A 27,559-nucleotide genomic window follows, 5' to 3' on the forward strand; every position below is an offset into this window, starting at 1 on the left:
TGCCCAGGCAGGAACCCTACACCATTTCAGACAAACGGCTGTCCAGTCTCTTCTTAAAAACTTCCAGTGTTGGAGCATTCACCACTTCTGGAAGCAGGTTGTTCCATTGGTTAATTGTTCTAACTGTCAGGAAGTTTCTCCTTAGTTCTAGGTTGCTTCTCTCTTTGATCAGTTTCCACCCATTGCTTCTCATCCTGCCTTGGATCTGTTCCTATACCTATAGAAACAGAAATAGTGTTATGGGTAAAGTTTAATTCTGAAATAATAATCCCCACAGGTTCAGTCTTCAGTGGCAGTTGGAACACCAGATTATATCTCTCCAGAAATTCTGCAAGCCATGGAAGATGGGAAAGGAAAATATGGTCCTGAATGTGATTGGTGGTCCCTTGGTGTTTGCATGTATGAAATGCTGTATGGAGAAACACCTTTTTATGCTGAATCTCTGGTGGAGACATATGGAAAGATAATGAACCACAAAGTGAGTGAGCTATCCTTGTATGTAGAAATGAATGACAGTATCCAAGGAATCTAAAATTGTTTTGCTTAGTAATTCATTTATATTTATTTCTGCCTGTATTTAATATATTTTCTTTCAAAATGCATTTCTCATGGCAGCTCATGATAGAAAATAGTAAAAGGCACACCAGATTATGAAACTTTTGTAAATTAATTCATTTTAAATGAATTAATATATTAATAGTTTTGCTTATTTGATTTACTTATTTATTGACTTGACTTTAAGTGCCCTAACATTTTTATTGATATTCTTGTTCGTTAATGAATGGATTTTTGGGTGAAATCTAATTAAACTGTTCTTCTGGTGAAACTGCTTCTGAAAATTGATCAGGTAGAGGGAATAGTGCCTTCTCCTGCTCCTATACAAATTTCCATGTACCCAGAAGAATGACAAAATAAGGAAAAGATCATTAATGCAAATAAATATTGTTGTAAGGTTGAATTTCACCTTCTGAATTCTGTTTTTGGGTGCAGCCTCCAAAATTGCAACCATATAGAAATGTTTCTTTTCATGTGACAAAAGCATAAATGATAACATTCATAGACAGTATTCACATTAATTGTACTGAGTTAATTTAATTTGCCCTATTTCATCCTTTATCTGCCAACCAAAAGATAAATATGACCACCGACCAGAAACAAGGATGTCTTCTTGTTAAAAGAAGTTCAGTCACTGTTGCAACTAGACTGAATCTGTCAATTTTGATTTTTCTCAGTTTCTCATATTCCCAATTCTTAGTTTGTCACCACCTGGTTAATTAGTTTGCAAGTTTGTCCTTATCCAAAACAAATAAAATACCTCAAATTTTTACACATCTTCTTGCAAATTTCATTTAATATTATCCTTATTTATTTATGGTGCGTATCCTAGTATGTGTATTTTTTTCAAGACAGATACTGTATCTCTGATATAAAATATTCTGTGTATACTTCCTCAAAACATATTTTATGAATTCCTAGGTGCATAACAAAATTCTAAAAACTCTAGATTTTAACATACAAGTATTGAAAATTTCTTACCAATTTGTGCTTATACTTCTGAATAAATTTATTATTGTAGAAGTTTCCTTGGAGAAAGTGATAACTCACATTATGTGGCAATACATTTGTACTTGATAGATTTCTGTGGAAGATATAAATGTATGCATACAGAACCTATGGGTTTTTGCTTCTTGGGATTCAGCAGTTAGTTTATATTTTTTGGTAAAGTAGTTAGCATTAGTTTATTAATTAGCATTCTTTTTTCCCTTTAAGGAGAGATTTCAGTTTCCTGTCCAAATGACAGATGTGTCTGAAAATGCCAAGGACCTAATTCGAAGGCTTATTTGCAGCAGAGAACATAGACTTGGGCAGAACGGAATAGAAGACTTTAAAAGCCACCCATTTTTTTCAGGGATTGACTGGGATAACATTCAGAACTGTGAAGCACCTTATATTCCTGAAGTCAGCAGTCCAACAGATACTTCAAATTTTGATGTAGATGATGACTGTTTAAAAAATTCTGTAAGTAATAGAGGAGAGTGTTTTTAATATGTTACATTGATATTTTTGTATTTATGTATAAAATTTCTACCTTACTTAAATAATACCCCAATCGTTATTTAACATATGCAGCAAATAAACTTACAAACAAATAAATAAGTAAATAAAAATTACTGACAGACATTGCTATCAAAATTATGTCCATTGGGTCACAAAAAAATGGAAATTAATTTCTAAAATAAGCAAAAATGGCAATCAGAAACTCCAAAAAAGACAGATTTTTTAATCCTGGTTTTTATTGTTTTCTCATCTTCTTGTTCTGTACTTTTGGTGATGTAAACATTGTTGGAAATAAGAAGCATTGAACCAGAAACAGTTTTACCTTATCATAAATGACAAAGGAAGCCAGCAGTAGTTTTTATGCAATGGTCTTTTCAAAACTGATATGTTCCAGAACAAACGGCTACTTTTTCTGAATCAGAATACACATTGTGCTAATTTTACCTGAAATTAATATCAATGGATTAACCTTCTCTAAATTAGTTAACTCTTCTTGTTTTTTTAAATCTCAGGAGACAATGCCACCACCAACACATACTGCATTTTCTGGCCATCACCTGCCATTTATTGGATTTACATACACAAGTAGCTGGTGAGTGACCAGTTTCTTTATACTAAATCAGGGGTCCCCAATCCCCGGTTTGTGGACCGGCACCAGTCCGTGGCATGCTAGAAACTGGTCCACGCAAACAAGCAAAGTTCCATCTGTGGGATGCAGGCAGCCCGCGAAACTATGCCCCTTCCAGTCCATGGAAAAACCTCTTTCCACAGAGCCAGTCCCTGGTGCCCAAAAGATTGGGGACCGCTGTACTAAATCATAATAGAATAGCTCAATTATTTCATAATTTGAAAATAAAATAGAGTTAATGTTCATATACACCTTTCCTTGCATTATTTGTTAATGTTTGTTTCTGTAATGGGTGCTTTTTACATGAAAATTTTGAACCAATAGTAGTAAAAAATTCATAGGGCACATTGTTTCCATCCACATAGTAATACAGTAAGTGCAGATTGTATAATAAAACTACACACCAGACAAAATCCCTAATGTTAATCCAATATATTTTTATGCCAGTTTTTGTTGGTTGTTTCCTCTACCTATAATAATAAAAAAAGGTAAAGGAATCCCTGCGGATTTTACTCCATTAATCATTGCTGACTATAGCAGTGCTCATCTCCGTTTCAAGGCCATTGAGCCAGCACTGTTCGAAGACATTTCCACAGTCATGTGGCCAGTATGATGTCATAGAGCACTTCCCACCGAAGTGGTACCTATTTATCTACTTGCATTTGCATACTTTTGAACTGCGGTAGGAGCTGGGTGAAGGACGGGAGCTCATTCCGTCATGTGGTAATCAGGTCTTGAACCTGGACTGCCAGCTTTTCAGCCGACAAGCCCAATATCTTAACCACTGGGCCATCATGCTGACCATCTAGAATAATAGGTGAATGCAAAATATTAAAAGGGCAAAACTGCAAGGGATTTTTTTATGAATAGAGACAAATATAATTGTTGTTTTGCAGAATACGCAATTGGCTATTGAAAGGGCTGCCAACTGATAGAATAGAGGGCTTATACAGTTGGGCAAGTTTTATATAGTAGATCAGGAGTATCAAACTGGCAGCCTGTGGGCCGGATGCGTCACATATAGGCCACCTCCACCCCGGCTCCACAAAGGCAAAAAATGTCACGATACGTCACGTGATGCAATAGAGTTTGACACCTGTGTAGTAGATCATTTCCTTGCCTACATTATCTAAGTATACACAATGCTGCTTAAAAGTTTGTGAATCTTTTTAAATTTTCAATATTTCTGCATAAATATGACTTAAAACATGATCTGTTCTCCATACAAATCCTAAAACCATATAAAACTATATAAAGAAAGCCCAATTAACCAAATGAGTCAAAATCTTTATACTTATTAATTGATTTATTGAATGTGTGGCAAAATTATGTGAACATCTAGGATGATCAGTTCATTTGAAGGAAAAATTAGAATCAGGTATTTCAATCAATGGGAATCTAGTAATTAGGTGTGAGTGTGGAAGTCCTGCTTTGTTTAAAGAATTGAACTCAGGATATTCATTGTCAAAGCCTGAACTTCACAACACAGGTATGTGGAATTGTGTCATAATTTCTACAGATCTCCCAAAAGCAGTTGTTGACATTTATCAGGCTGGAAAAGATTATAAAACTATTTCCAAAGAATTTGGACTCCTTCTCCTCCAGTCCACTGTCAGCAGATTTTGTACAACTGGAGGCAGTTCAACACCGTTGAACTATAATACTATGGGAGGTCTCAAAGAATTTTAAGAGGAGTGATGTCTAAGGAACTAAAGGCTTTAAAAGCTAAAGAAATGAAATGGCCAAGACCAAGTTCTGACCTTAATTCTATAGAAATATAGGACAGGTAGGCAGTTCATGAGAGTAAACACATTAACATCCCTGAGTTGAAGCTTTTCTGTAAGGAGAAATGGGCTAAAATTCCTCCAGGCTGATGTGCAGAATTGATCAACTGAAAGCAAAGTTTCACATCCTTTTGCCATATAACTTTGAATCATTTCCCTCAATAAATCAGTGAACAAGTAGAATGTGTTTCGCTCATTTGTTTAATATTTGGTTCTGTTTATCTAGTTTTAGGACTCATATGGAGAACAGATGATGTTTTAGGCCATATTTTTGCAGAAATATTGAAAATTCAAAAGGGTTCACAAACCTTTTCGCATCACTGCATAATCTGAGATATTTCAAGAGTATACCTAACTGTGTGGGTAATTTTTAGTTATTTTTTTCTACTGACAGAGCTATTTCTTTGCTGGAATGGAGAGAGGTGACAAAACTATTCTCTTCCCTCCTTATGAGTGTCGCCAGTTAAAATTAGGAAGATCATTAGAAGTTAATTTGCAAGTTAATAAGAGGGAGGAGAGACAATGTGAGTGGATTTCATCAGAATGTTCAAGTGGATTTCTACTTGAATAATGTTGGATTTCAATTGCAATTTATGATGGCTTCATCAATATGTTTGCAAAAAACTGTACAACAAAGAGACCTAACTGCTTCCAGTTTTCTGTTGGAATGTATATATAAACTTTTAATTATCCTAATATGAACTTTTAATTATCCTAATATGAAAGTCATAAAAATCAATCTGTTAAAATGTTCTGAATCTGATAACTATCTTTGCAGTGTCCTTTCGGATCGTAGTACTTTAAGATTTGCAGCTGGGCAACGTGTAATGGAACTTGATGCCAGTGTTCAAAGAACACTAGAGGATACCTTAGCTACAGAAGCATATGAAAGACGAATAAGACGTTTAGAGCAAGAAAAGCTAGAACTTAGCAGAAAACTCCAAGGTATTGCTATATAACGTACACATGATTATCTATTTAAGTCAGTTTTGGATTACATGACATATGTGGTGGAAAAACCTTCTATTACTACATTTTCAGTAGAAACAGTATTTGAAAAGATTTCTTATATAACTGAATATTAATTTACTGTGATATAGTCAGTGTCACAACTTAGGAATGATTTTGAATGAAAACAACATATTTTACAAGTAGACATTACAAGAAATTAAAAATATTTTGATATTGCAAAGACATATAGCCAAAGTATTATTAAGACATTTGCAGAAAGAAAAAAAGTAAAGTAAAAATAACAATGTATTGAGCAAAATTAAAACCGTCAGGCCCAATTCATGGCTTACAACTTTAGAAAATGTGGAAAATTGTTATTGGAGGACAAGTTACCTCTAGGGCTTTATTAGGGAAAATTGGTGAGTAATGATGGTTAGACTGAATTTGAAATTAAGGACATAAAAATAGTTTAAGAACTAAAATTGATAGAGGGTGGAATTTCTATGCAAATGTGCATAAGGAGTTTTACATTGTAGGTTAGACAAAAAGTTCAAAGGTTGGGTTTAACAAAAAAAAATATCTGTAGGTTTGTACTGAATACTTGCTTAGCCTTGCTTATGATTTGTAGAAAGAATTTAGCTTGAAAACTACTTTGAGAAATGTGTGCAAATAGTACCTATTTTACATTTAGCACAAAAGCCATTACTTGGTAAATTAACTAACATACTGTTTTTTAAAAAATAGGATCAGTTTAATAGCATAAGTTTTATTTTCTTACTGTTCTTGATCACTAGAAGAAAGTGAAGGTCAGTTCCTTATAGTGAAGAAAGTTATAAATGTTCAAAAACTTTGGCATGACAGAAAGTTTTATAGAATCTTCAAATTAGGGTCCAGACATTGTCAGGCCACAGATACTTTTTGGATACCATATTATGATTTTGAAATGCCAAAATCTATAGATTGAAAATGTTGAATGCAGTTTCTTACATCTCCCTTTGGTTTTTTTTTAAGAGTCCACACAAACAGTCCAGGCCCTACATTATTCAACTGTAGATGGTCCATTAACAGCAAGCAAAGATTTAGAAATTAAAACCCTGAAAGAAGAAATTGAAACATTGAGAAAACAAGTCATTGGTAAATACCAGTATTTAATATTGAAAACATTACAAGTTCTTTTCCAACTTTTGTTTCTGCTCAAACATTTTTCTTCACAAATGTTTCTATTGTTATATTTATCATCCAATGTGAAATGTCAGCAGGTAACCCTTACTTATCAATAGCCTCATGCAGCGACTGTTTGAAGGTAAAATAGTGCTGAAAATATAACTTTGCAACCAAGATACACACATGACTTTCATAGCAACTCTCTCTCTCAATCATGTGTTTGCCTTTACAGTGAGTTAGTATATATTGACCTACACCTGTCCCATTTTTTTTTCTTTTTTTCCCCTTCACAGAGCCGAAAGATTACCTTAAAAAGTGATCTCTTTAGATAATCTTTCTTATCTCATCTCTTTTTTTCTCCCCTCCTCAGAAAAGAGAAATTGGAGAGAAAGGGATTACAAGAGAGTAAGTAGGCACACAATGGGAATACACATTAAAAGGCATGCAGTAACGCTATTTGCCAACCAGATAGTCTAAGATTAATTAGTTAATATCCGTTTTGCTAATTATCCTAATATTGGGGTGAGCATTCCATAGGCTGGGAGACCTTTTTTACATTCATCCTTAACAATTTATTCACTTTCATTCCTGTTCCCTATCAGTGAGGTTTAGGACTTCATTTTGGTAATTTGAAAACTGAGTTAGCAATGAAGAAATCATTGAAACTTACTACTGTAAAGTGTTTTCTTGCTTCATTTCTACTTATAGGGCCATACAATAAAACTGCATTTTCCACTTTACTATTTCCAACTTTGGCATTCCATTCTGCAACCACCAAGCAGCACCTCTTACTTGCATGTTCTGTTGATTTTATATCAAATTTGACCATTAAATTAGTCAACTTCATTTTCTTCTACATTAGTGGTTGGCACATAAATACTGATAATTGAAGGCTGTCCTGCAAGGCCTAATTTATATGATTTGATAAACTAGCTGCATTTACCTAAACAGATTGTACCTAAATACTGTTTTTCCTATGTAGCCTTCCTGATGATGAAAGCAGCACTACACTTTTTGATTTTTGTGGCCTAAGTAGTAAGCAGTATGATCTTCTGACTGAAAATATCCAGTTTTAGTTCTTTTCAATTCAGTGATGCGTAAGATATCAATATGTATTCAGTTCGTTTCATCTTTCATGATGTTAAGCTTTTCCAAGTTCATCTTTTCACATTCTGTATTCCCACTGTATTTCAATTTTGGCAGCTCCAGATTTTCTTTCCTTGCATAGCAGTATCCAAAATGTTTTAACTTAGTTGTATTATAAACCCCATTGTTGCTCAAAAGTACCTTCGTTCTTCCTCAGTAGCATATTAAGAACTTCTCAGTATAAGGGACCCATCATCAGCACTACATTGCAAGTCATTTTATCTTGTCTCTCAGTGTGATTTGGTTGATAAAATACAGGAGTGGTTTACCATTACCTTTCTCCCACGCAATATGAAATCATGTCTTTGCCATTTTTGCCAGAGTCCGTTGATGACAAATGGGTGGCATATAAATACAACAAACAAACAAACAAACAGTAAAATGATCTTCTGTCTCTAGCATCTTTTTATGAGCCATGGTGGTGCAATGGTTAGAATGCAGTATTGCAGGCTAATTTTGCCAACTGCCAGGAGTTCGATTCTGACCGATTCAAGGTTGACACAGCCTTCCATCCTTCCGAGGTTGGTAAAAGAGGACCCAGATTGTTGGGGGCAATATGCTGACTCTGTAAACTGCTTAGAGAAAGCTGTGAAGCACTGTGAAGTGGTATATAAGTCTAAGTGCTATTGCTATATAGCTGCTACCCAATATATATGGTTACTGTATTTGGGATAATTTTAATGCCTTGGGTGATCCTGCTTGGATACTTTTGGCATATCCTCCAGCATTCTTTACTGTCCCTATCAGGACAGTCCCCCTTATCACAATGACGTATCACTACAGGACTTGTGAGGCTTATTTTTTATATTTGAGCATGGTTATGGTGAGTTCTTTGCTGAATTAATGTAATACCATTTGCATTTCATTTAGATTCTGTGTTCAGATTAGTACTCCTATCTCAAAAATGGTATAGAAAGGGATAACCAAAATGAAGAAATGAGAGTGTCACTATTACTAGAATATGTCCAGGTTAGCAAATAAGATGATAACAAGATGATATGTTTAATTTGCTGTCCTGAATAAAAACATGAAGTGTATTGTTTGTTCTTTTATTTCCTGCTATTATAAAAGTAAGGATTTTAGATGACATTGGAATTCACTAATGGCAAAAAGATTGATGAAAAACTTTATTACACAAGTCACTATAATAAGACATGTAATAGTTACTAGCTTTAAAGGAGATTTTATAAATCTATCAATAAATCTTAGTCACACTTACAAAGTAGAGTTTTTAATTCTTAATTCTGTTCCCTGTGATTTCCATATATAGAGTTTTGCTTTTTCATAATAGCATATCTAGAATATTTCAAGCCTAATATTTTGGGTGAGAGTCTCACCCAAATCTGTACAAAGAAGAAGTAAAAGAGCTGCCCCTGCACATTCCTTCATTATCTTTTAACCAAGTTCAAATTTAGATTCAAACCTCTAAAGTTTGGATTTCAAAACTCAAAAATAATATTTAAAACAGACAAATTAATTTAAAAGGCTTGGGTGAAAAGAAAGATTAAGACTTCCCTTTTAACACAGAAAAAATGAAGGTTAAGTATACCTTCTAAGTAAGGGAATGCATTCCATATTTTGGTCATAGTGCCAGAAAAAGCCCTCTCTTGACAAATGAGCTTATAATATCACAAGCATCTTTGAGATAGTTTCATAGCTGTCATTCAGATATTCAGGCCCTGAGCTTTTAAGGGATTTGAAAATCAAAAACTAAGCCTTCAATTGTCCCTATATTAATTTATCAAAATTAATATAGTATGATCTTAGCATTTTTTGTGGCAGATAGCATCAGAACTCAGGAATATGGTAGTATCTTTCTTGACTAAGAGATTTTAATAAGAGGAATAAGCTTTTGTGAACCTTTTACTAAGTTGCTAGTTAGAAAAGCTTCTACAGATTTCTACAGACTTAGTATCTGTAGTAGTGCCCAGAGCTATTTTCATTGTGCAGGTGTTGCTAATGACAGAGCCAGTTTGGTATAGTGATTAAAGATACTAGCCTAGAAATTGTGAGTTCTTGGCCTGCCATAGAGACAAAGGCAGCTAGGTAACTTTAGGTCCTTTCTCTTAGCTCTATGAAGATGGCAGTGGCAGACCACTTCCCAAAAATGTTACCAAGAAAAGTGCATTAGACTTGTGCATGCAGTTACCAACACTGACTGGAAGGCATAAAATCAATCTATCTTAGTGTCATCATCTTAGCTGCTCCATTTTGCATGACAAAGCTTCCAGGCATTCTTCAAGAGTAGTCTTACATAGACACCGTATACTAGTCTAACAGTGATTTAGCCAAGGCTTTGGTATTCATTGCCAGATCCAAATAGCTGTAGAAAAATTACAGTTGTTACAGTTGATGCACTGTAACAACTGTGGCATCAAGGAGCACTTCCAGACTACAGATCTATATTTTTAAGGAAAGGGTACACAATATCCGTTGCCATCATTAACTGAGAATTGTGGATTGTTAAGCAAATACTTGTCCCAATCCAAGTCATTCCAGGTTTGGTCCCTTTCAGTCCCGAGTAAAGTAAGAGACTGCCTCCAACTCCTCCCCCCCACTCGCCTCTCTTCCCCACATCTCTCCCTGCCCTGTGGGGCAGCAAGCATTCCTAGAACTGCTTAGCTCTAGGGCTGCTTACCACACTCTGGAAAGCAGCAGCTGCCTGAGTCACCCTTGCCTGCCTGCACTCCAAGACGTCTGCTCCTCTGCACTCTGCTGTCTGTAGACTGTAAGACTAAACATTTTGAAATGCAATTGAAATAGTCCCATATCTTTATGAACAGCACAGTAAAAAAAAAAAACCTAGAATTTTTCTATTTGAAATGTCAAAGTTCTAGCTTCTGCTATCTTATTCCTTGTTCCCAAGAAAATGATCTCAGTCAGCACCTTGGCAATATGTCTGAAGCAAAAACAAATGGACACTTTAGGATAAATTAAGCTCAAGATATTGTACATAAGGAAAATGAATGGTATAAAATTATTCTGTGTGCTTTGTTTATTTCTTTTAAGTGACTAATCATTTGTTTTAAAAATAAAAGCTTGGGGAATAGATTCCTTTTGCAGTTTCAGAAATAATAAAATAAATATAATAAACAAATATTACATTGAATTAGAGCTTTAATTATTTAATTTATCTTCCTTTAATTAAGAGTAATTAATGTCAACTGCATATAATAAGATGTGAACTACAAAATTTTATCTTAAGTAAGGCAACACGTCTGCTAATTTTAAAAACATGCACACAAAATACCAAGCACTCTTCAATTTAATTTGCCAAATTATATACCAAAGCTTTTGGCTTAGACAATGTCTCACCTGACTGCTATGTATAAATGTTATGCAATACTTTTTATTACATGTTTTTCTTAAGAGAAAATAACAGCATAACCTGTATTACAACCTGTGATTCTGAATTTCATGAAGATGAATATCATGAAATTAACAGTTGCATATAAGAATTTCATGTTTACTTAGTCAAGGGTGCTTCTTAAAATCTGAATTCAAAGTTGATTTGTAGAACTTTGAATGTTTTTCCTTATTTAGAATTAAGTTTACGAACATTAAGACTAAATATTGTGGGTTCTGTTGTTTCAATATGGTAATTGCAAAGGGCATATTTATTCCTGTTATGTTCTTTTTTATGTTAGGCTCAGTTATTATCTCTGTATATTCAGCATGCTCATGTTTTCATGTCTGTCATATTCTTCTGTGCCTATATTCTGAAATCACAGAAATAAGTAAGATGGAAGCAAAATTGTACAACCAACCAAAACCTTCAGATATCAACTTGATGTTGTATTTTTTTTTCTAAAAACAACACCCATGGGTTGATATTGTACCAAAAATAATAAAGAAAATATTAAGAAAGCATAAGGGCCTCAATACGGTTTCTTCTAGGTAGAAATATTTTATTTTTTCTGTTCAATTTTATTTCAATATAGATGTTTGAAAATAGGAAATGAATTTCTCATTCTGCTCTGCATTTGTCACAGTTAATGTCACACTTTATAACCAAGTGGATTCAGGATTAATGATATTGTGTTCTGTTCAGTCTGTGGGCCCTTTGACAACTAGTACAGTGCTTGTCTATAAATCCCTTTTGTCTTTTTAATTCAGATTATTCATATTACCATGCACACAAGACATATCAGAGAAATATGTCTCCCACTAGCATTACACTGGGCTAACTAGGATATGTTTATATTTTATCTTTAGCGGCTTTGTATACTTAGGATCTGTAATTCTCTATCTAGGGAAGGTCATCTCATACCCTGTATTAATGACCTTCCATAAAATTTGGACATCCCCATTTAAAAAGTCCTTTGTTGAATAGGAAGTTACTATTTTGTTTAAATTAATCTATGGAGAAAGAAAATTGTGATCAACCTGGAGTTTTTAAATTAAAATTTTATAATTATTTTTAACAATGCTAAGCTTCCTGTGGAGCAGATCCCACATCCATAAAATAATACAGATGTGAAATCCCACCCTGACATTGGAGAGAATTCTCGGAGCTAGGAAGAGAAAATCTAAAATTAGCAAAATTGACCACAGACCCCACACTAATCCGTACCCTTAGTCTGGAGTTCATTTTACAGAAGACACAATTTGATGAAGAGATGAAGACAAGTTCGCTTACCTCTTATTTTAACTGGCAGACAGTCCTGCTACCATGGTCAGCACTTCACACATACAAACTGACAAATGGTACTTAAACATTCAACTCTTCTGGGAAGTTGGAATGAATAATGGTCCTTTTTGTTGTCCAAAGTGAGCAGTAAGGCTTCTATTTTAATGTTTTATATTTCTCAGTAATTTTCTCTTATAGATTCTGGACAATTAGAGCAGCAACTTGAAGAGGCGAGTTCTGCACAAAGAGAATTAGAAGATGCTACCAGACACATCAAAAGTTATGAGAAGCAAATCAAAGCACTAAAGCAAGAGCGGGATGATTTTAATAAGGTATAAACAACCTGATCAACATTTTTACTTCTATTTTACTTTTAGAATACTTCACTTTCAGATTTAGTCATCTTAACATAGTTAACACAGCAAAATGATTAGGTCATATAATTTTATCTGCATTTGATAGTATTTCTGAAATGATTATTATTAAAAAATAGTTATAAGTGTCACTACATGAGCAGTTCTGTATGATTGATTTCACAATTTAAAACACTTCAGGAGCTCACTGCTACGTTTATATAGAAAGCTTTCTTAGACTCAGGTAAAATTGTTAATTATGTGGTAGATCATGGAAGGACTGTCACTATACCAAAGTTTGCAAATAGTGACATAAATAACATTCAGACATCCTGTATTGTATGAATGCATTATATTGCACAGAGAGAAAGGAGGATATTTGAATTTGATAATCTGAAAATTAACCTTGGAAGTTAAATTATCTAGTAAAAACCACCATGAAAATCTGTGATAATAGCATTTTAAAGTACTTTAAATTAATCTACAATTCCATTATTGTGTGTGATTAATTGTAATAAATACTTAACTTAGTTCTATTATCTTAGAACAAAAAAAACAGTCATCTATGTTTATGTCCATATCTATATCAACTAAAGGTATATTAGTTGCTGAATGTTGTTTGATAGAAGGTCACATAAAAGCTTGCTCACTAACAAGTAGCAACATGCATATGTTACTGAATCAGAACGCAAGGCTCTTTGACTTGCAGCATCTAACTCCTTAGTGCAGAATAAAAATTACTAGAATTGCTTTCTTTTCTGTATCAGCATAATAACAGATAGTAAAAAATAAACCTACACCCTTTGCTACCTTCTTCTTGGGGAAAAGATAAATCTGAACTTCATATAATATATGAAATTTTATGGTTTAAATAGAGGCCTGTTGCTAATGGAATTCCTTATGACCATAAAATATTGATTGTGGTTTCATAGAAATTACTGTGTTAGTTTATTCTTAATTAAAACAGTGATCCAAGCAATGCTGTGGCTATCTTTTCTCAGCGCTTGGAGACCGTAGAGACCTAGATGAGGAATAACAGGCTTCAACTGAATCCTGGCAAGATGAAGTGGATGGGGATGCTGGGGTTCTCAGGATCTGGTTATTTATTATCTTTAGTTTTGGATGGGGATGCACTACCCCAGACAGACCTGGTGCACAATCTGTCACTACATGAGCAGTTCTGTATGATTGATTTCACAATTTAAAACACTGCAAGTCCACTTTCCTGGACTTGCAACTCCTGCTCAAAGAGTAGGTGGCAGTCATGGCTAGGAAGGTAATTGTGCAATTGATGTGTGTGTCTTTTTCACCCTTATCTGGATCCTGCACACAATCACTCATGCCCTAGTCATCTCTCAGTTGGATTACTGCAATGCACTCTACATGGGACTACCCTTGAGAGTATCCAAAAGCTAAAGCTGATGCAGAATGAAGTGGAGCATACAGTTCTACAGCCCGTACAGTGGCATATATAACACAATTGTTGCACAAGCTTCATTGGATACCACTTTTCTTTCAAGTCTAATTCAAGCTGTTGGTTATTACCTTTAAAGGCCCATGTGGCATGGATCTAGGGTATCTGAAAAGCCATCTCATCCCAATGGGATTAGTCTGCTCTGCTCTCACCAGTGGAAGAGGCCTGCTACAGACCCCTTTTGTTAAGGAATTTTTGTGGGTGGGGACAAGAAGAGCCTTTTCCACTCTATGGAACACTCTTATCACCAGACGTGAGAATTGCTCCCTTTTAGCCTTCCAGAAGGGTATTAAAACTTAGTTTTTCCAGGGGAATACTCACTGCTGGAGGTGGTTTATGGGGTAAGAAGACCTTATCCCCATGCCATTCATGTCCTTAGTTCTGTTTTTTAGCTAGTTTTAAAGTTTTAATATGCATAGCTTTAATTTTTTTATTGCTTTTCTATTTTTCTTTTTTTGTTCTATAAACTGTCCAGAGACACCCTATTGGGGAGGTGGACAGCATATAAATTTAATAAATAAATAAGATATATGTCTTACTTGTTTTAGCCCTATTTAGTGGTAGAAAGCTAATATTTAAGGGTATGTCATATTTTGTTTCTGATTGCAGGAACTGCTTGACTCCAGTGAGAGATTAAAGGCACAAACCAAAGAACTGAAAGATGCACATAGCCAGCGGAAACTGGCCATGCAGGAATTCTCTGAGATGAATGAGCGACTTACTGAATTGCATTCACAAAAACAGAAGCTTACCCGCCAAGTTAGAGATAAAGAAGAAGAGATGGAAGTGGTGATGCAAAAGGCAGAAAGCTTGAGACAAGAACTACGTAGAACAGACAGAATAAAGAAGGAAGTAAGTTTAATCTCTCTCTCTCTCTCTCTCACTTTTAGTGCACCAAAACTCACCACATATTTATCTTAGGGATTCTATTACATGAGAAAGTTCACTTAAATAATTTAAATTCAAGTGTTTGTCTTTTAGTTGATTAAACAATGGTAATTTTAAATAATAGACTTTTTCTGCAATTCATTTTTAATCTTCTAAATATGCTTATTGACATTATCATTATGATATAATTATATATGCAGATGAATCCAGAAGTTTCTGGTGCATTACTAAGGAAAAACATTGCTAAAAAGAATGTTTATGATTTTAAAATTATATTTGTAGATGGAAGTTCATGCTGAAGCTGCAACTGCTGAGGCATCCAAGGACAGGAAGCTACGTGAGAGAAGTGAGCAATATTCTAAGCAGCTGGAAAATGAATTAGAAGGACTAAAGGTTAGTCTTTATTGATTTCACCATTTTAAAGCATGTAACTGCCTTTGTCTGATATAGGGGTAGGAGACTTGCAAGTTTGTATATTATCATTTACAATAGCTTATTTTGAGATGATTTTAAATGGAAAGCATACTAAAATGCATAGAAATTAATCATCCTTAACATAGCCTTTGTTCATGTAGCTATCCATTAGATATGTAATTTTAAGGTATTTTAGTAATGTGTTTTCTATATATACTACAAAAACTTTCATGTCTATAACCTTAACTGGGTGAAATGGTGCATGATAGAGCAAAACGTTTTGAACCAAGGTACTTCAAATGAGTTTACTTACATCCAAAATTGAGGATGCATGATGCCTGTGGAATTGAAATTTGGCAAATCTTATAAAGCAATTTATGACATAATATAAAAATGTCATAAATCATTTCCTGTGGTCAAATTCTGATGGGCTATCATGGGCTACTTTCCAGGCAAAATGTATCTGTGAATATCTCCCTGAATTGTTAAGAACTTTTCAAGTGCATTAGAAGTTTTGCCATTGTTTAAGGCATTGAAGAATGAGGATTCTGATAAGGAAATATCTCTGAAACAATGACCCAAGGATGATATTGCTTTTTTGTAGCAGAAGCAAATTGGTTGGTCTCCAGGGGTGAGTAGCACAGAACATCAACAAGAAATAACAAAATTAAAAGCTGACTTGGAAAAGAAAATTGTTTTTTATGAAGAAGAGCTGTCTAAACGAGAAGTAATACATTCTAATGAATTAAAAAATCTGAAGAAGGAATTCCGTGATGCAGAGATCCAACAACTTGCTCTCAAAAAAGAAATTCTGATATTGAAAGACAAATTAGAAAAGACAAGGAGAGAAAGGTATGACCATTCATGTACAATTCCTCTGTACTTGGATATTTTTATGATTTTAAAAAAGTTGATACAGCTGCAGATATTTATATTTGTATATCCAAATAATATTCTGGCCTAGAGTAACAAATTAATGTATTTCAGCCTTTGAAACAAAATTAATAGCAAATAAATAGATTCATTAGATTCACTATGACCTGTCAGAATATATGTAAAGATTGTATCTTAAATGTGTTGGGTCTTTGCAACTATATTTATACAATAAGGAATGTCTTTACATAGCCTCTTTTGAACTGTTTTACTTAAAAGATGAAGATGAAGAGTAATGCTGGTAAATTACCTTGAAAGAGGAATTTACATATGCACTACATTCACTGTCCTAGATAGTTTGTATATATCTGCCTCTGATTTTGATTGAATTCTGAGTGGGTTTTCTTTATAAATAAAGGTCTGTCTCTATCCATAGTAGGTTATGGTAAAATGGAGAGACTCTGTTGGCTGAATGAAGGAGATAATTCTTTTTTTGTTTAAAGATTCTCCTGCACACTTCCGTGCTCCGGTCAGTAGGGCAACCCTCTGAGTGAAAGTGGAGATGTGAGCAGATGGTATTGGCAGAATAGAGTGGGCAACTATATTTATTTACCCATATTATTGATAAGGCAACAATAGCAAAATAAATATAAAAACAAAAATTTAAAAACCATATAAAAAACTAGAACCAAGGAGATGGATGGCACAGGGATGAGAACTTCTGTTTACCCCATCAACCACCTCTAGTGATCCCAAGCCAACTGGCAAAACCAAGTTTTTATATGCTTCCAGAAGGCCAAGAAAGTGGGAGCAGTTCTCACCTCTGGTAGAAGAACAATCCACAGCACCAGGGCCTCAGCAGAAAAGGCTCCTCTCCTTGTCCCCGCCTACTGAAATTCATGAGAAAGGTTCTGCAGCAGGGCCCTTCTGCTGGAGCAAGTGGGGTGGGCTAGTCCCATTGGATTGAGAGAGCTCCTCAGATACCCCGGACCCATATCATATAAGGTTTTATCAGATACTCCTCTTTTTTGCCCAACTGGAAGATTCTAACATAACTCCATTCTGATAATTATTTCTCTAGCAAAAACAAAGTGTTTCCCAATTATCTGAATGTAGTCTTTATATATGTAAATATTGCTAACAGTTTCTTTTGTAGTAGATTTCATTAAAAATAGACGTGTAAATATATTTATGATTGATGGTATCTATTCAAAGAAACAGGATTTGGGCCACAAAATGTGCTTTATTATTTAAAGCACATTTAGATTATAGAATTAGAAGGGAACATTTAGGACCACCTACTCCATGGAGGAATTAGTATTAAATAATCCCTAGAGCTAGCTGTCTGGCCTTCACTTGAACATATCCAGAAAGGTAACATTCAGTTCCACTGCTGAATTACTCTTACTAACAGAATATATTTTCCTACTATTTGAACTACAATCTCTGTTCCTATAATTAATCTATATCGTGTACTCTGGGAGAACAGAGACATGGTTTTGATTCTCTGTGCAACATCCTTTGAGATAATTGAATCCAATCTCAATAATCTTTATTCAAGATGAAATATCACTCATTATACTTCTCAATAACTGCTGTAGTTTTTCTGAATCTTTCCTAGAATGCACTGCGCATTTTTGGACACAGTATTCTTTGCAGCAAAACTTGACCTGTATAGAGGTTTTACGCCCAACTTTAGTAAATCTAAACTGGAACTATCTATAAGTTATTATTGTATCACCATGGGATGCTATTGGATCATGACTGCTAATTTACAGATATCAATTGTCCTGAAATTCAGCTGTGCAGGATAATTGTTATTATATAGTACTTGGTGCTTAGTAAATCCCTTCAATAAGCATTGAATACTTGAATGGTTGACTCTAACCAAATTCTGTCCCTTCTGAGTATTTCATGTTCTGTTTATCAAAGTTATAATTTTATAATTGATATTTTTATTTTTATTTAGAAAAGAAATATCTTGGATTCTGTAAAGAGTCAAAAAGATGTTATATTAAAATAGTCAGGAAACACACTTGACAAAATGACCAAAACAGATAATTTGTGAGAAATAAACATCAAGTACCAATTCTGACAGTACAGATTAATTGAAATGAATAGTATTGGAATTTCTTTTTCTATTTTTTTAAATTAAATATAAAATGAATAGTACATGAAGTTTATACCTCAGTCTTGACATTGTTCTTGAAAAACATGTTATTTTACCTTTATCTTTCTTCAGTTGTTTTTCTGTAGTTTATACTGATATCAAGACGTATTAAAGAAGGCCTTGCTTTGAGAGATATTTTTAAAATATCTAGCAAAAATGCTGTAAGGAGAATGCTGATTAGTTTGTTAGAAAATAGGCAAAATGAAATATTTTAATGGCTATTAAAGGAATTAGCAAGATGACATTCTATTGTAAAAACAGTTTTTGCAAAATGGCAACTCAAAAAGATATGTACCACATTGTTTTGTTGCATTTTGATAAAATATCAGGAGTATATACTTAATTGCAAATTTATGATACTGAGAGTCTCATTGTGGGCACTCTTATTTAACAGAACTATTCTAAACTAATTGTGTGCAGAACTGCAGCATGTATTCCACTGCCCTGCTTTTTTATTTGTATCTTCCACTATTTTTTAGACCAAAGGTGCTGAAATAGAGAAGAAAATTGTATCAGGATTGAAGCTTGAAAGCATATCTATGTTTCACCTAAAATTAATTTTCTTCTGTTAACACTTGAACCACCAAATAATGAACTCAGATTTTTCCCTTGTACTATTCTGAAGCAGTTTCATTTCTTTCTATCTTCAGTTGTAGTGTTCAACATCCGATCTCTAAATTTGTCATCAGAGTTTGTTTACATAAAGTTCCACATCACATCTTTTGCATTTTGCAAAATAAAAGCAATTTTAAAAAATACTTCTAGAAAATTTGTGCTAAACACGAATATCAAAATAAAGATGTAATCATATGCTTAATTTGAAGAATGGTGAACTGTTGTCTGAGAAGTTAGCCTTAAACCCCAGTCTGAGGCATAGCTGTGTGACCCATTATCCATCCCCCTGAGAGTTAATGCTTTAATCTTTGTTGGCTTTACCCCAGAATGTTCATCATATGCATGGAATCTGTTAGTTGAAGAGAGGAGTGTATGGTGTTAGATTACAGCTTCAGAGTTTGAACAGCAGTTATTAATATGCAACACTGTTGGAATGAAGCGTTGTGTTTCAAAAGATGCCTAGCAACATGCCAATTCACAACTGGTTCTGATATGCTGTGTTGTATGTCAGAGTCTGGCTGAAAAAAATAATAATTTGAAGGCAGGGTATTTTGTTCCCTTTCTCTACATTTTATTCTCATAGTTAAACTGATAAACATTTCTGAGTATCTTTGGAGAACGATTATAAATTCTGTCCTATAGACATGCCACAAGCATAATTATAGGGATTGTTTAAGCATGATAGGTTAAATAATTTTATTTTTTCAGCTAGCTTTCCCTATTGCCTTCAGTTCTTGCTAAGCAAAGATATGTAAAAATTATAGCTCATATAGCACAGTTATAGCTAGTAAATAGCTATATAATAGGCAGGAACTAGAGGCAGGGCTTTTTTGTCTTGTTTAAGACAATTAGGGTTAAACAGTTTAACCATAGGGTGGGAAGGAAAATCCACAATATTTCATCTTTGTTTCATGTACTTACTGAGGACTATTTATTAGAGCAGAATGTCGTTCTGCTTATGCTATTTTAATGTAATACTTATGAGGGTTTTTTTAAGGATTCGTGATTGTCATTATAAGACTCTAATATGCTCCACTTCAAATAAAAGTATACTAGATGGATACCCAGGTACAACAAAATGATGTCTATTTTATTCCAGAATTGCCACAAAACAAGCTTAATAACTTTTTGAGTTGTGTTTATCCATAGAAACTATGACATTGGCTTTTGACCTTGTTTTATGGAGTAGAACTATGGAATAAATTTTGTTCCATAAAAAATTATGGAAAGATGCAGTTATGGCTTGATCCCAGTTATAACTGTTATTATATCTCAAGTTCAGGTGCCCAGTGGAATGACTTTCTGGACTGTAGGGGAAGTTGTCAGTTCAGCTTTTTATGTATAAACTTTTGATACATGTGATTCATTTTGCCACAATAAAACAAAACAAATTATATCAGGTAAAGGTTGAAAGCAAGTAGTGATCTGAAGCTGTTTTTATGATAAGGAAATGCAATCTACAGTATAGTTTATCTTTTCAAATATCACATTATGATGTGAAAAATGCAAAAAGAACAGTTTTCTCCTAAAGTGAAATAGCTTCTGTAATTTTTCATTTTAATATATTGCCAAGAATATAGTTGAAGTGCATTAAAAAGAAAAGTGACTTGGATCCCACTGCCTCACTGATTTCTCACTTTTCAAAAGGATCTTCCAATCATCCTGTAAAATTTTTAGGAGAAGAAGGAGAAAGACAATTCTCATTCCATTTTATAAATCTCAAAATTAACATTATTTATATAGGTTGTTTAATACTGTTTAATACAGAATATACTCCAAACTATTGTACAGTTTTAAGACTCTTTTACAAAACCTTATGAGATATGATACTTCTCCCTCAACATACAGTTATTATTCATGAAACATGAATGTAAGGAAATATGTTCACATTTCTTAGAAAAGTTGTCTGTTCCTCTCACTTTTAGGATTCTTTATTGCCTATAAAATGTTACTTATCCTGAAATTTAGGAATGTTCATATTAAAGAAGATTGCTTAATGATAAATGAGAATTTGGATGTTTCAAGAGTTTTGTTATAATTAAACCAACTTTATTAACCTAATGGGAATCAGTATGCATCAAGCTTTTCAGATTTTGAAAACCATATATGGCAATTGTTTCTTTTATACTGACTAGGATTTTGAAAATGCAGTGTTATAAAAATGAGTAAGCATACTGAATCAGAACACTTATTCTGAACTGTGACTGTTTGAATTCATAGACTATATATTATAATAGTGAAGCAGGAGGAATGTCATCCAGAATATCCATGCAATATAATTCTCTCTGAAATTAAAGAGCTTTGTTCAATGAAACCTAGACATATTTTGGTTATAATGATGCATACTTCAAACAATCCATATGTTTAAGGAATTTATGAATTGGAACTGCAAACATCTGCTAACGTAAATTCTAATATTATATAGTGTTATTATAGAGCAGTGGTTCTCAACCTGTGGGTCGGGACCCCATTTGGGGTCGATCGACCATTTCACGGGGGTTGCCAAGCAAGGCTGTCCGCCATTTTTTTGTCCGCCATTTTTTTCCCCTTTTCCGGCGGGTGCCTTACCTCCCTTGGGCTGGGCCAGCTGGTGGTCGGCCTGCTCCGTCTCTGCCGCTTGCCAGCTACGCCTTGGCCGGCGCAGGGGCCGGAACCACGCATGCGCGGCGCTCCTGGGCAGGGAAAGTCCTCGACTTACGACCGATTGGGTAGTCCTCGACTTACGACCGGTTTAGTCCTCAACATACGACCGGTTTAGTCCTCGACTTACGACCGGTTGGGGTCGCGGCATTAAAAAGGTTGAGAACCACTGTTATAGAGCATATTGTATGGATTACCATGTTCTTTTTGGTCTTGGTTACTGTGGGATCTTAATATTTTTATGTATATTTTAAGTTGTGATGAAACATATATGAGGAAATTATACTTTATGTATGATAACTGTGTTGCACATTTTACCATAGCCAAAATGAAAGGGAGGAGTTTGAAACAGAATTCAAACATAAATATGAACGGGAGAAGATTCTACTGACTGAAGAGAACAAGAAGCTTTCCAATGAGCTTGACAAGGTGAGTGATATATTGTTTAAATATACATTAATGTATTGGGCAGAATTAGGTAAAGTTGATAATAGAACTTATTTATTTGTTTAGATTGATATATATTGTCATCAATCTTGCTAAGCACAAATCTAGGTAGCTAACAAAAATTTAAAATAATACTATAAAAAAGACAAAAAATATAAAATAGCTGCCAAAGCAACCATGCCACCAAGAAATATGGGCTCAACTACTCTCCTGATACATATGCCCAGAAAAACAAACAGCTCTTAAGCTCTTTTCCAAAAGGCCAGCAGAATCAGACCAGCATATATTTGGGTTGACCTAATCTTGGATGGTATGGTATTCCAAGGGACAGGCGCTGTGATAAAAAAAAGCATACATTCTGGGTCCCATTGGATGACATTTTCTACTCAATGGGACCTCCTGCCAGACTTGATGAGATTAGTAGAGTCAGTTGGAGAAAAGGCTTTATAAATAACAACCAATACCTTAAATTCTATCCAGAAGAGGGTCAGTGAAGCAAAGGAGTAATGTAGTAGGATGAGCCACCACATTCTGAACCTTTTGCAATTTCCACATGTTCTTCAAGGACAGCAGCATGTAGAACTCATTTCAGTAATCAACTTAAGAGGAATCAAAACATGAGTTACAGTATACACTGCCTCTTGCTCCAGGAAAGGTCACAAATGGTACACAGCACAAGGTTTTACAAATGCCCTCCTAGCCACAGCTGCTGTCTGCTCCTCAAATAGGAGCCATGAATCCAGAAGAACGCTCAAGTGGTATACTAGTTTTGCCTACTTATCCAAAATTAAAGATGGAAAGTTACCAGTTCCAGATAGCCCTAAAATCCCAAACCACTTAGTCTTAGTCTTAGTCTGAGGACAATCAACCAGTGGAACAGCTTACCCCCAGAAATCGTGGACGCTCCATCGCTGGAAGTTTTTAAAAAGAGACTGGACAATCACCTGTCTGAGATGATATAGATCCTCCTGCTTGAGCAGGGGGCTGGACTAGAAGACCTCCAAGGTCCCTCCCACCTCTATTCTATTGTTATTGGATGAGTTGAAGCCTATTCTTGCTGAAATAAATAAAAATGTTTTTAATGTTACGGTGTTATTTTTAGAGGTAGTTTATCAGTAATGACACTTTGGAAAATTTCAGAAGTTACAACTTTTTTTTCGCAGAAAGACAATTGAAAAATAAGAAAATACATCATAGATATATGTAACATGTAAGAAACTCCTGGGGCAATACATAGTGCCCCATTTAGATTTTTTAAATGCATGATAAGCTCAGTAGAAAGCACTTTCAGATCACTATCGCAGAATCATAATTGTGACCATAATATTTTTTTAAAAAATATTTAGCTTACAGCAATGTATGAAAGGCTAAGTATGAGTAACCGACAACTTGAAGAAGAGATGAGAGATCTTGCTGACAAAAAAGAATCTGTAGCACACTGGGAAGCCCAGATTACTGAGATCATCCAATGGTAAGGACATTTTTCTGTTTGTGACTCATGCACTAAGGTACATTATTTTTGCATAACAAAAAATAATTTTGCAGTTTTGTTTTGAGTGTTCTGATAATCCCAACTCCTCTTAGAGGAGTATAAATCATGTCAGATAAAAGTTCTTGACCTTTCAAGAAGTCATAAGCCATACCTAAGAGAATTAATCTCGCTTGCTTATATTTCATTAGCTGTAGTAGTTTCATGCATGAATATATAATAGAACAAAGGAGCTATTAAAAACCTTGAGCTGTTATTGTTCCTAATAAAATATTTTTAAGTGGATGAAACGTGGTACAGTCACTTGGCACTTTCCTCAAACTGAAACTAATAGCATAGAATGCAAACTGACTTTCCAGTAAAAATGTTTATATCAAATAGACATCTCCCTGAGTGACAAGACTAAGAGTGAAAAACAGGGATGAATTCAGAATTGTTAATGGAAAAATACTTTTGCTGTAATCTGTTATCCCGTTGTTTTATATTTAGGTCTAATTTTAACAAACTTTTCCACAAGTCATTTAACATTGATTAATGTTAACATCTTTTATCAGACTAACATATTTACTATTCATCTTGCTTGCTTTCATAGCAGCTGTGTAATTTATTTTTTATTAAAAATAGACAAACAGAGGTCTTTTAGAGAAATATTTAGCTCATCTGCATTTTTATTTGTAATGCAATTTTGCTGTCCTTATTTAGAAATAGTTCTCTCTCTCTCTCTCTCTCTCTCCCTCCCTCCCTCCCTCCCCCCCTCTCTCTCTCTCCATGTTTATTTTTACAGCCTGATTTATAAGCAAAAAATTAAAAAAATCAAAGCTACATAATTTGAAATATTTTTTTCAACTCCTCTGCTATAGCTTTTGTCTACAAGAAAAAAACTATAACATTGATATATAACATTGACAACTATATTTTACTGAGTCTCTCATTCATTCATTGGAAACATAATATTATTGATGAAGATACATCTGCTGTCTAAAAAAGAAAATTGAAATATAATAGATACACCTTGGTTATTAAAAACTATTTGGAGTAGTTTTAAAACTATTTAGGATAATGGCATTTCAGAACTCAGAACATAAAATTGTTTCCTCAAAACAACAGACATTCCAGAATGGAGAAGACAGACTTGGAGTTTGGAATGTTCCATTTCTCACCTGTGGATTTTTCTTTGATCACAGGAGACCCAACTATTCAATAGATTCACACCCTCATTCAACTTAAGGCTCTCAGAGAGTCCCAACATTAATTCTTCCCCAGCTAACTAATCAGCCATTAACTATGCAGCAGAGAATGTTAGCAGCAGGCTCACAAGAATGTGAAGAGGGAGAGAAGGAGAGGCATTGGTATCTTGAAACCAGGGATCTGATTGTTCCTTTCTTCTACTAATAACAGAAGGAAATAGCAATATTGCCTTCATCACATATTTCCCTAAAAGGACAACTGCACGCCCTAACCATTTTTCATTCTTTTTATATGCCAATTTATATTAGTTGGTGCTATTGTTCTGGGATTGATACAAACATTGTTTTGTATTGGAGGGGGGAAAATGCATTTACTAGTTATCTGCATTTAGTAGCATACCTGCATATAATATGGAGGACAATTCAAATAAACAATGAAGATTTAATTTTCTCTGGAGATACTGCCTTATTCTTAAACCTTAAATTTACTTATATAATCTTCATTCAGAGTTCATGTCAATGTGAGCAATCTTATTTTTCTCCTACGTTCAGTCTTCATAATATATAAGCTATTCTGATCCCTCTCCACTTTTTAATATATTTTACTATTGCAAATATACAGAAATGGGGGGGACACATGGACTGCTCTGCTACTAAGAACATTTGCATATTTAATTTGTAATATTTTTGTCTCTTCCAAAACAAAATGTTGAAACAAAACATATTATTCTAATATGCCACACTCTGATTCCTGCAGAGCAAATCAACATTCCATGGACCCAAATTGTCAATTGTTGTTATTGTTATAATGATTTCCCTCCAATTTGGTAACTTCAGTATGACCACAACTCTAGTGTTGCTTTGACTTTTGCATTATTTTTTTTATTTTTTTTTATTCCAACACAGTAGTCATAAAATAACTCGAGAAATATTAAAAATATATGTCACTGTAAAGTCATAGTAGATTTGCCTTATGCTATAGTTAGAATCAAATTAATGCAATTCTGTTATAAAATAATAGTGAAAAGCTATCATTATAAAGATGCACATTTTCCTCCAAATGTCAAAAATTATGTCATATATTTACATATATTTTTGAATTTATCTATCTTTATAAATAATAAGATCAGCTACTGAAAAATGGTAGAAGCAATCCAGTGGTTATACTGAGCCAAGATTCCTGAATCAAAAGGACTTCACATAAATCAATTACGTTATTTCACAATTGAATCACAATTTTAAAACGTTGTGATTCCTTTACCAACAGTTACTAAATATGTGCATATCTTGCATAAAGATGACAGTTAATTAGACATCATGCAATAATTCTGAACAATTGATTTAGTTGTAATATGAAATAAAATCACAATTATGCATCTGACAAAGACTGTTTCAGAATTGAACTGAAGAATGAAGAATGCATTTATGTATGTAAAATGTGTCCGTGATTAAGGATAAAGATGTAAGATGATGCAGTTACATCTATTCAAGGGAATGTATTTATTATCTTGGCTGTGATTCTAAACATCTGCTTCCAGAGCTCCATTTGGAATACAGAATATTCAGATTCTATATGAAATTACCATATTGCAATGTTTATTTGGTGGTTGCAAGTAATCCTGGAATCAACCTACATTGAGGGTCACACACTGGATCTATTTTTTGTTTTGGGGTAATTGATGTATAATTTGAGGGTACAAGATATTAACATCAGTCCCTGGCAAGATCTCTATCTGATTATTCTGAATCTTGCAGCCACTCCTTAGCTCCATAATAGGGGCACATCTACAGTGGTCTGTTCTAGCTACTTTATGGATTTCATTTCCAACAGGTGTCTGGAGAGTTTCCCAGCAAGCTGCTTGGCAATTCTGTAGAGAAAGTAATTAAGATTCAGAATACCAAATTAGCTGCTTGATAGGATTGCCACCCAATGACTTCTGACAGAATGCCAAACCAGATTTGCTTCTTGGTTTACTAGATCAAGTTCAGGTGTATATTGTGGCAGTAAGAACCATGTAGTAGCAATCATTTTCTGCACTTACAGAATGCCTGCAGCAGAATTATGTTGATCCATTCCTTCTGTGATAAAATACTACAGAAGTACAATATTTGTCTTCTGACATTTGTGCCACTTTGTCAGGTACTTTAAAGATGAAAATGATCTCTTTTACACAAAATTAATACTGAATGGGCAAGCTGGCATCAGACAAGGCATCAAACAAATAGTTTTCAGTCTTTTCTTGAAAAATTCCAGCGATTGAGCACTCACAGCTCTGAGACGCAAGTTTCCATTGCTTAATAGTTCAGAAAATTTCTCCTTATTTCCAGGTTGGATTTCCCTTTGACAAGCTTTAGGTGCTATGGTAAACAAATTGACACTCTCCTCTCTTGAAGGCAGAAGTGTGGAAGACTGTCTCCACTCAGTTTGCTCTTTCTTAAACTAAACATTCCTAGTTCATTCCTAGTTCAGTCATGACAAAACCGTGCCCACCCCATTGCCGGCAATGGGGGGAAAGTTCTGATACGTCATGCGACGTCACATGACGTCGCGAGTTTGACATGTCTGCTTTAGCTGATCTTCATAGGATTTAGCCTCCAGATTTCTTATCATCTATGTTGCTCTTCTGTGCACTCTTTCTAGGACCTCA

The 27,559-nt window shown here is 34.3% G+C and overlaps 1 protein-coding gene across 2 annotated transcripts in view; it reads left to right on the top strand.

Moving 5' to 3' along the window:
* CDC42BPA (CDC42 binding protein kinase alpha) overlaps positions 1-27,559 on the top strand; it is a 149,214-nt gene that overhangs the window by 68,447 nt on the left and 53,208 nt on the right. For both annotated transcript variants that reach the window (XM_029286291.1, XM_015826578.1), the window contains exons 7-17: positions 278-478; positions 1,771-2,019; positions 2,571-2,650; positions 5,249-5,415; positions 6,433-6,555; positions 12,560-12,693; positions 14,798-15,040; positions 15,359-15,469; positions 16,095-16,342; positions 22,112-22,217; positions 23,582-23,706. In XM_029286291.1, coding sequence (XP_029142124.1) covers positions 278-478; positions 1,771-2,019; positions 2,571-2,650; positions 5,249-5,415; positions 6,433-6,555; positions 12,560-12,693; positions 14,798-15,040; positions 15,359-15,469; positions 16,095-16,342; positions 22,112-22,217; positions 23,582-23,706 — 1,787 coding nt within the window. The remainder of the gene's footprint in view (positions 1-277; positions 479-1,770; positions 2,020-2,570; positions 2,651-5,248; positions 5,416-6,432; positions 6,556-12,559; positions 12,694-14,797; positions 15,041-15,358; positions 15,470-16,094; positions 16,343-22,111; positions 22,218-23,581; positions 23,707-27,559) is intronic.

The sequence above is a fragment of the Protobothrops mucrosquamatus genome, unplaced genomic scaffold (assembly GCF_001527695.2).
Source record: "Protobothrops mucrosquamatus isolate PMUCROS unplaced genomic scaffold, P.Mucros_1.0 scaffold_210, whole genome shotgun sequence".
Taxonomy (NCBI): Eukaryota; Metazoa; Chordata; class Lepidosauria; order Squamata; family Viperidae; genus Protobothrops; species Protobothrops mucrosquamatus.